Source organism: Bidens hawaiensis, unplaced genomic scaffold (assembly GCF_021521415.1).
Source record: "Bidens hawaiensis isolate Kalapana, Puna unplaced genomic scaffold, B.hawaiensis_p1.1 tig00001206_1, whole genome shotgun sequence".
NCBI classification, from domain to species: domain Eukaryota; kingdom Viridiplantae; phylum Streptophyta; class Magnoliopsida; order Asterales; family Asteraceae; genus Bidens; species Bidens hawaiensis.
In genome coordinates, this window is record NW_027491069.1 from 310,191 (window position 1) to 320,158 (window position 9,968).

Genomic DNA, 9,968 nt, shown 5'->3' on the forward strand with positions numbered 1-9,968 from the left:
GCAGCAGCCGTCACCTAGGGTTACAAAACGGAACCCGACAACAGCCCCATCATCGCCATCACCAAGGGTTTACATAGGGCGGTGATGATGACGGAAACTTGTCGTGGTAACTGTGGTGCTTGGAAACAAGCAACCAGAATTGCAGCCATGAATTGATCTGAGCCTAAAGTAGTTGCTAGCTATTAATAAACATATTGGTGTAGATAATATGCAATACATTAATGCTGGTCATTGAAAGGTAATATCATCTAATGTTCTTATATATCTAAAAATCAACACTTTTGAGAAACTATGATTTCTAAACTCCTTTCTTGCTTACACATAGATAGGGAAATATGGCTGTAAACGAACCGAACGAACACGAACAAGGCCTTGTTCATGTTCGTTCGTTAAGGAAATAATGTGTTCACGAACGGTTCACGAACACTTACCGAACGAGATTTTATGTTCGTGTTCGTTCATTAAGGAAATGAATGTGTTCACGAACGGTTCACGAACACAAGTGAACACAAATAAAAATCAACAGAGCCTAGAAATTAAGACCGGCATATTCATCAATGTAAATAATAAAAGTATGTAAACAAATCAAACAAACACAAACAAGGGTATGTTCTTGTTCGCTCATTTAACTTAAACGAATACGAACACTTAATCGAACAAATGTTTATATTCATTTTCGTTTATTTAAAAAAATGAACATTTGTGTTCATTTATGTTCATTTGTTTATAATCTAAACGAACATAACTGAACAAAGATAAACGAATATAAATGAACATAGATGACAAATTTAAATAAACACAAACAAATATAAACGAACTTAAATGAAAACACTTAAATGAACTCAAATTAAAAAATGTAAAAACCTTTAATTAGATTACTCATCCAGATAATAAGTAATTATTTTCTATTAATACATAAACGAACATAAATAAACAGATACAAACGAACATAAATAAACGAACATAAACGAACGTTCATGAACATAAATGAACGAATGGAACATGTGTTCATGTTCATTCGTTTAATTAAACGAACACAAATATTTTGTTCGTGTTCGTTCGTTTATTAAATAAACAAACATAAACGAACCACCCGCCGAACGGTTCACGAATAGTTCACAAACGTTCGGTTCGTTTACATGCCTATAGGGAAATGGCAAATAGAGGGTAAAGGCGTTGAGCAATCCCCTATGAGAACCATTGATATCGAGACCACCGACTTTGTTTGCGATTTTCCCCTTTTCCCTTTCTCATACTGTGATTTAACTCTTCCAGGCTCCCCTCGATTAAAGGTAACCCTCCTTACCTTGAATGCTTCTTATGATTATTTCAAGAACATATAACTTGCTTAATTAGGGATTTATTACTGATTCAATTAGTTCTATCATCATATATAATATGAAAGATTGCTGCCCTTTTTTTTTTGTCTATGTGATTATTATGATCAACTTAACTTTCATGTTTTGATTGCTTAGCTCAACACATAAAACTCTCCCTTTTTGCTCACTCACTTATTTATTGCTCATTATACAATAGATCTGGTTATCTATTCCAGGTTAGTTTAGTCCTCTCAGGGTTCGGTCGGTTAGTATAGCATCCCAACCTTTTATCTATATCAAGTGAGTTATTTTATATATTTGATGCACAAAAACACTATGTAATAAATAAGATATAAAAAATAGATTTTTAAGGATTGAAAGGTCATTAACTTTGAACTTATAGTAAACAAGAGTTTGTTGATAAAAGAGGTTCCATTTTGAGTCGGTTTATTGTACATTAAGCTGAATTGCCAATAACCAATTTGAAGGGTGGAGTTAATAATGGTGAAAAGAGAATAAAATAAGAACCCTAGTATTAAATCTATGGTGACTTCTAAATCAGGTAGGAACAACCTTTATGGAGTTAAAAAAAAGTACTAAAAATGCAAGTTTTTTGAAGTTGGGGTAGTCATTTGCATAAAGTAAAGTATAGGTACTAAAGTTGCATAGTTGGTCAAACCACAGGTACCAAAATGGCACTTAACTCTATTATATAATAAAAGAGAGCTAGAGAATGAGATGTGGGGTGTTTTTTGTAAATCAACAAAATATAGAGGTAAAGGGTGTTCTTTAGAGATGAAGATAGAGAAGCTAATGCGAATGCTCTAAGTAACACTGATCGGTTATATATATAAATGCTTTATAATATTTCATAATACTATTATGTAAATTAGATTCAAAACTTGTCAATTAATGAACGTATAATAATAATAATAATTGTAATAATAATAATAATACAAAAAAAAAGAGACTTATTTGCTGCCTTTTACTAACCAGTTTTGTTTGGCAGGAAAATTATGCTACTTGGTTGATTGGCTTTTATAATAAACTGGTCATTAGCAGCAACTTGTAGCAGTATCCCAGTTGATTCATAGATATCCAATCCTATGAAGTTTGTACGTTACTTCTCTCTCCACTCATGAGTTTGTTTGTGTGTTTATGATTACTATCAAATGTAGATACTTGAACCTATGCATTTCGTGTGTGTGAGTACATGTATGTTCAAATCTTCAATTCTTCATCTCAATATATCTGTCTTCTGTTTTTATTTATGTGCAGACGAGTTTGAAACAAACTGGTGGTTACAATCTTCCACCATGCCACATTTTCAAGTTAGGTGGTTTCCATATATTACTTGATTGCCCTCTTGATCAATCTGCGCTAACAATCTTTTCCCCAATATCTACTGCTCTATATGAAACCAAGAAGCTGCTTGACAAGAACAATTTAATATCCGCAGAGCCCTACTATAAAACTGTTGAAAAACTGCACCTATGGAATGTTTCCCTGATTGATGTTGTACTGATATCTAGCCCAATGGGGATGTTGGGGTTGCCATTTCTTACTCGCACTAAAGGTTTTTCAGCAAAGGTTTTTTTTTTCAAGAATATGGTAACTTAGTTTGGTAATGGGTCAAAACGGCTGGTCAGTTTGACCTGTTTCTGTTAAGGCTATTTATTTAAATACTATGTGACGGATTGGCTCATTTTAAGTAAATGGGTTGAAATTATCACCTCTAAAAACAGTTTGCTATCATTTCTTGTAAAGTTAATTTTTTTTTGTTTTAAATTATAACTAGATATATGCAACCGAGGTGACTGCAAGGCTTGGTCAGCTTTTGATGGAAGATCTTATTGCAATGCATATGGAATATAAGCATTTTTATGGACCCAATGGGACTAATTTATTTCAATTGCTCAAGTGGGAAGAGATTGAAGCTCTTCCACTCGCACTGAAAGATGTAGTTCTTGGTAAAGATGGGACGGAGCTTGGTAGTTGGTTGCCATTGTACAGGTAACTGCTGCATCATCAAGTTTAAGATAGAATATATATATATATATATATATATATATATATATATTTATGTACAAGGAAATAATATAAGATTCTTCTCAGTGCGGCTGATGTTAAGGACTGTTTGCAGAAAGTTGAGTGTCTTAAATATGCAGAAGAAGCTTGCTATAATGGCACTTTGATGGTTAAGGCTTTGAGCTCTGGTTTAGAAATAGGTTCATGCAATTGGAGTCTTAAAAGTCCAAAACGGAACGTTTCATATATTTCGAGCTCTGTATTTTCATCTGGAACTGCAATGAATTTTGATTTCCATGCTCTCCAAGGAAGTGATGTACTTATATTTTCTGATTTTGCTTCATGGAATGAGAATAATTGGTCATCTATTGCCCCCGATAATTGCTCAACGAAGAGGTAATGGTTCTTTTATTTAAATTAATATGCTATTAATATCAATTTTTGTTAAGATTTTCTTTAAATATTGTGAAAAGTTTTTGTGTTAATTTGGAATAAACTTGTGGCAGTGAGAATGCATGTACGTGGGAATCCCTTGGTTTTGATGAAAGTTCAGAAGAAATGGAGAAATTAAACTTCATATGCTCATGTTGTATGGACTCTGTGAAAGCTGGTGGCTCTGTTCTAATTCCCATTGGAAGGCTTGGCATCATTTTGCAGCTTCTGGAGTTGTTTGATTCACACATTAAGTCATCTGACATCAAGGTGCTGTATTTTGTTTGTTAATGTTAATTATTGCTCTCTACATATAGTATTTTTTTTCCTAAAGATTTGGATTTTGATTGCTGTCATTCTGCTTTTAAAAAATTAAGGCATTATATGTGTATAATGCCAAGGATGCTGTACCTAACAATAGGGATTATATGAAAGTTATTACCAATAGAGTTTGTTTTTAAAAGAACATAAAATATTGGTATTTTTATATTTGTAGGTTCCGATATTTATCATCTCAAGTGTGGCAGAGGAGTTGCTGGCGTACACTAATATTTTACCAGAATGGTTATGCAAAGATAGGCAAGAGAAGGTAATGGTGCTCATTATATCATATGCTCAAAGTTCAAACTAAAGACAGTTGATTATGTTATGTGTTATAATTGTTTCTCTGGATTTTACAGCTGTACTCTGGGAAACCTGTTTTTGGTCATGAAGAGCTCATAAAAGAAAAGAAGATCCATGTATTTCCGACACTTCACTTACATCAATTACTGTAAGATACGTTGTGTACTTCTGGAATCTCAATAATCATGTACTCGTATATTGCTTGATTTCATTGGAGATTATTTACCATGCGTATGCTTATTTAATTTCTAGTTTCATTTTATGTACACAGAATGATGTGGCAAGAGCCATGCATAGTATTCTGTTCTCATTGGAGCTTGAGGCTTGGACCTGTTGTACATTTACTTCAACGTTGGCATGCGGATCCAAATGCACTTTTAGTTCTTGAGGTATTATTCATCTCTTTTAACTTTTGAATATATAGCATACCACCTGTGTGGGAGGGTAATATAGTCATTTAACTATGCCCAGGAAGGAGTTGACACTGATTTTGCACTCTCGCCTTTTAAGCCTATAGCAATGAAGGTTTTGGAGTGTTCTTTCATTTCTAGTATAAAGTAAGTCGTATGCCAATTTTCCATTTGCATTTTCTTTCAGCTAAAACACATTTTTGCATTATTATTTTATGCACACACTTAAGATTCAAAGAAACAAATAACATTTCTAGTTTTTTAGCAAAGAAATTATTGTTAATCACTCTTTGCCTTGTAGGTTGGAGAAGGTTCCGCAATTGCTTAAAATGCTTCAGCCAAAATTGATACTGGTAACATTTGGTTAGCAAATTTTGATTTATCATTGTAATTTGAAAACTTTCTAACGTTTGCTTTGTTAACAGCTTCCAGATTGCACAAAACCATACTTCAATTCTTTGAATGAATCATTATCGTGTCTATTTTTCACTGAAGATGAAACAGTTCGTGTCCCAAGCACTAAGAATCTTCTAGAGCTAAATATTGCAACAGACTTGGCTTCACAGTTGACTTTATCGAGGTTGAAATCCGAAGAGTTGACCATTTCGAGGTTAAAAGGCGAGCTCTTTGTGGATCAAGGGAAACACTATTTAGTTGCAGAAAAACCGGCAATGCCTTTAAAAACGATGCCTTTGGTGCATTGGGGTAAGGTTGATTTGCAAAATCTGTTGTTGGCACTAGAGAAGATTGGGGTCAAAGGGTCAATGGAAAAAGTCAAAGCTGAAGATGAATGCATGGTGTTGCATGTATCTGAGCCTAATAAGGCTTTGATACAAGTGAAAGAAACAAGCACTGTTATCAGCACCGGAGATGAGAGTTTAGCTTCTCTTATTTCAGATGCAGTTCATGGTCTTTTGAATGGCGTTTGAGGTCTCGGATTGGGAAAATAGATAGCTCAAACTTTTGAATTTTTTGTTCGGTAGAGCGGTTTGGGTTCTTGCAAAAAAAAAAAAAAAAAAAAAAAAAAACTATACTTTTTGATGCACGAATGGAATGTTAATTATAATTAGTTAGTAATATAGTTATTTTGATTCGAGAGGGTATTATTATGCATTTTGTTTCATTTCTGTACATAAAACATACCTCAAATTGATATTAGTTTTTTTTTACAATTTCGTCTAATACTAACCAAAGTTCCTAAATGTTTCAGCAATGTGTAATTACATATTAGTTATTATATATATACCTTAGAAATTGCATATGATTACAACAATACTTAATGTTTTGTCATTTTACTCAATGATAATTGTCTTGAAATAGTATTAGGTCAGTACATAATGAACCTAGTTAAACCTAGTTTAAATGTATTTAGAATATTTGCTTGATGGGTGACCTAATGGGATCATACGTTAATGTTAACGTTGATATACGTTGTGTCTTAGGCAACTAGTTCCAACATAAGCTCCTATATGTGGGTTATTTGTATCGAGTGTATTGAGTTGCTTGTTTCTTTTTACAGCTTATAAACGTGAACCCAACTTTTGAGATGTAAACTTTTCTAAATCTTCCACCACGTGGCATATTTAAGAGGTTTTATGGGTCATGGTTATGATAATTCATAAAACGGACTAAAACTTTGTAAAAAAGAGTTTGCGAAGGATTGCACATATGCACATATTTACAATATGAATATGCCATAACCGTAATCCCTAGCCTCACCAGTTCCTAACCAGAAACTTCATAACGATCTATACATACCCGTCCTTGCGAATCAAACATCACATAAAAGAATTACAAAGTCCACTCGAGCCTTTGAAGATGCTCAATCTAAAACCATGCAACATGTGAGCAAGACGAGAATTAAATTAATCCAGTCAAGAGATGGTGTAGTGGCAAACACTTGATTCCTTTATAAGAGGCATTCAACACAAGCTATAATTTACCTGATCCTGTTGGTTAGCAAGCTATTAGCGGGGCCTCGTATGATGTTCAATAACAAGTCCTCATATCTACCAAAATAAAAACAAATAAATTCGATTAATGAAATTTAATGTACTAAATGATAAGAGTAGATTAAAGACAAAAATTTTATACCATTTTATAACCCTTTGAATGCAAAACAAAAGAAAGGTCCATATGTATAGTTTAGGGGTTCATGTAACTTGACCCCTATAGACATGCCCTATAAAGTCCACACCAAACCAAACCAAACCTTAAGGCCCACATCAACTATTATATTATCATCATCGTACTGCAGACACAAACGCCGTTGCTTCGAGGTAAACCCTAACCTTTGGTGAGTTATTGTTATTGCTGTTACTATTGTGTTTTAATTCTATGAATAATAAACACATTTTAAAAATGCGGGCTGGTGATACAATGTGATTGTAAACTTTGATGATCTATTAGAACAACAATTGATGTGGTTGGATTGCAATATGATTTAGGTTGTGTTTGTTTTTGCATAAAACATCTGGCGCGTAGACATAAGCTTTTGTTTTTTTTTTAAATTAGATCTTCAAACTGCTTTTATGGTGTTCAACTTTTTCACACTTCTTTAACATCTACCCAACACCCAATGTCCAATACCACCACCACCCATCATGCGCCGCCACCACCACCACCTGTCCACCACCACCACCCACCACCACCGTCCACCACCCCCACCCACCGTCCGCCGTCACCGCCGTCCATCACCGCCACCACCCACTACCACCACCACCACCCACCACCACCGTCCATCACCACCACCACCACCCACCCATCGGCCACAACCATCATCCACTACCACCACCCACCGTCCGCCATCACCACCCACCACCACCACCTACCATCCGCCACCACCACCATCCACCACCCACCACCACCGTCCATCACCACCACCACCCATCGTCCGCCACCACCACCGTCCACCTCCCACCACCAACTATTTTACTAGTCTACAGACGTTAAATGATTTCTATCTACTGTGATATGTATGATAGATAACTAATTTTCAGCTTATGCAGACGATACCCAGTTTATAAAACAAACAGTATTATATTTTCAGATTGCAGACCTTCAGACCACATCTTTAGTTGCAGACATGAAATCAGATGAAATCAGATTGCAGACAGTTTTTGTCTTTAAAAACAAACAGCACCTTAGTGATTGTGCTTCCATTACATGCATGTTTTGATGTACTAGGGATTGTGTATTGGTTTCAAAGTTTGGTTTGAAATCGATAAACACGGAATTTAAATATTATTAACTGGTTTCTTTGAAATTGACAAACTGAGTTTGGCTAACTACTTTTTTATAGGGTTCGGATCAAATGCAAATTAAATTAACGTGTTAACTGTACGAATCAATAACACTACTTGTATATATAATTATGCTATATGATTTGCGCAGTTAGCACGCTTTTTTAGTTTGCACGTTAACTTTCCCCTATTTTTGTATCTATATCTACACAAGTCACACTACAAAGAAAACACTATTTTGATTTTTGACATATGGGGAGCATTGCTTATGGGCCAAAACTGAACCTATAACCAATGTTCGGCTGTTCTGATGTTTTGGTATTAGGTGAAGCCGGTTTGGTTAGTGTTAACTAAATGAACCAATTCTTTGAATTTATATTTCTGGATGCATTCAGTTTGAAAAACACCCCTGTTTTTCTTTCGGGTCACAATTTTAAGATTAACAACTTGGCATTTATAATCTGTGAGTCTTGTTGAAGCCTGCCAAGGACTAAGCATTTTAAAGTGCAAGATTAAACAACTAAACTAAATGTTTGTGACATTTTTTTATTATTCGTTTTTTACAGTATCTTGAATTTGTAAACATGAGAGCTAGCGTCCTAAACGATGCTCTCAAGAGCATGTACACTGCTGAAAAGAGGGGGAAAAGACAAGTCATGATTAGACCATCTTCAAAAGTTATCATCAAGTTTCTTATGGTTATGCAAAAGCACGGTATGATCATTCTTTATGTATACACTCATTAAGAGCAAGCTGCTAAATAATGTGTTTCTGAATCCAACTCTGCAGGCTATATTGGTGAGTTTGAGTACGTTGATGACCACAGATCCGGTAAGATTGTGGTCGAGTTGAATGGACGTTTGAACAAATGTGGGGTCATCAGTCCTCGTTTTGATGTTGGTGTCAAGGAAATTGAACCTTGGACCGCAAGGCTTCTTCCTTCAAGACAGGTTATTTATGTTTATGCTAATAATAATATTTGATGTTGGTGTCAAGGTAATAATAAGTTTACAATTAAAACGAACATCTGCAGTTTGGTTACATTGCGCTAACCACATCAGCTGGAATCATGGATGATGAAGAAGCAAGAAGGAAGAATGTTGGTGGCAAAGTGCTCAGTTTCTTCTACTGAGATTTTTGGGATTTTTTTTGGTAACGGTTTATTGTTATGCTGATGGCGATCATGGTTTTGTATTGACTTGTTATGTTTTTGTTGCCATTTTGGGTTTAGGTTTCTGGATTGGTATATTATGCGTTTTTTTTACCTGAATTTTAATTTAAGATGTTATGTTTTTGTGTTACGTATTAAGATAATGAAATGAAGCATCTCTCAAAGTCGTATAATTCATTATATTTAGCTGATTTTGTTGATAGATATTACCCAATGCTAAATGTACCAGGCCCGCCCGAGAATCAAAATTACACAATGAGTTCTGTTCTAATAATTGCGTATCGACTCTATATTTGCACTACAAGAATGTATTCCCCTTCACTGCTTCCATGGTTACCTCCAGGGATTGGCATTTACTGTTAAATTTTCTCATTTTTTGTGTATTCCTGGGAACCCATTTTGTTGACATCAAGATAGACCGCGTTACTCTCCTAGCCGACATTGAGCTTCTGTTAGCATTGGGAGTGTGGACCAATTCAGTGATTCAAGATAATTAGATTAATGGTGAAGAGGTATGTACCCGCCTCAACACCGAGCGAGGCGGGTCAACCCACAAGATATAGACAAGAGGCTTGAAATCAAGACATTATGAAGGCACAAAGCCAAAACCTATGCGCATGGCGCATATAACATATGCTCACGCATATCACATATGCTCATGCATCACATGCTCAGGCATCACATATGCTCACGCGTATCACATGCTCACGCGTATCACATGCTCACGCGTATCACATCTGCG

At 35.2% G+C, this 9,968-nt stretch overlaps 2 protein-coding genes across 2 annotated transcripts; both read left to right on the top strand.

The window, feature by feature from the left end:
- Positions 1-2,192: 2,192 nt before the first annotated feature.
- On the top strand, positions 2,193-5,753 carry LOC143564313 (uncharacterized). The gene is made up of 11 exons (XM_077051627.1): positions 2,193-2,434; positions 2,598-2,909; positions 3,118-3,332; positions 3,435-3,743; positions 3,854-4,049; positions 4,276-4,368; positions 4,460-4,551; positions 4,675-4,792; positions 4,875-4,960; positions 5,115-5,166; positions 5,239-5,753. The coding sequence occupies exons 1-11, from the start codon at positions 2,426-2,428 to the stop codon at positions 5,740-5,742; spliced, it is 1,986 nt and encodes a 661-aa protein (XP_076907742.1). The 5' UTR covers positions 2,193-2,425; the 3' UTR covers positions 5,743-5,753.
- A 2,596-nt stretch (positions 5,754-8,349) lies between these two features.
- Positions 8,350-9,291, top strand: LOC143563626 (small ribosomal subunit protein uS8-like). The gene is made up of 4 exons (XM_077051124.1): positions 8,350-8,394; positions 8,622-8,769; positions 8,845-9,005; positions 9,089-9,291. The coding sequence occupies exons 1-4, from the start codon at positions 8,350-8,352 to the stop codon at positions 9,185-9,187; spliced, it is 453 nt and encodes a 150-aa protein (XP_076907239.1). The 3' UTR covers positions 9,188-9,291.
- Positions 9,292-9,968: the final 677 nt, after the last annotated feature.

Excerpts from the sequence above, each read along its gene's own strand:
- LOC143564313 (XM_077051627.1), top strand. Across the intron at positions 4,552-4,674 it reads CTTCACTTACATCAATTACT|AATGATGTGGCAAGAGCCAT; the intron begins GTAAGATACGTT and ends TTATGTACACAG. Across the intron at positions 4,793-4,874 it reads ATGCACTTTTAGTTCTTGAG|GAAGGAGTTGACACTGATTT; the intron begins GTATTATTCATC and ends AACTATGCCCAG.
- LOC143563626 (XM_077051124.1), top strand. The coding sequence starts at position 8,350 with ATGTTCGGCTGTTCTGATGTTTTGGTATTAGGTGAAGCCGGTTTG. Across the intron at positions 8,395-8,621 it reads TATTAGGTGAAGCCGGTTTG|TATCTTGAATTTGTAAACAT; the intron begins GTTAGTGTTAAC and ends CGTTTTTTACAG. Across the intron at positions 9,006-9,088 it reads GGCTTCTTCCTTCAAGACAG|TTTGGTTACATTGCGCTAAC; the intron begins GTTATTTATGTT and ends GAACATCTGCAG.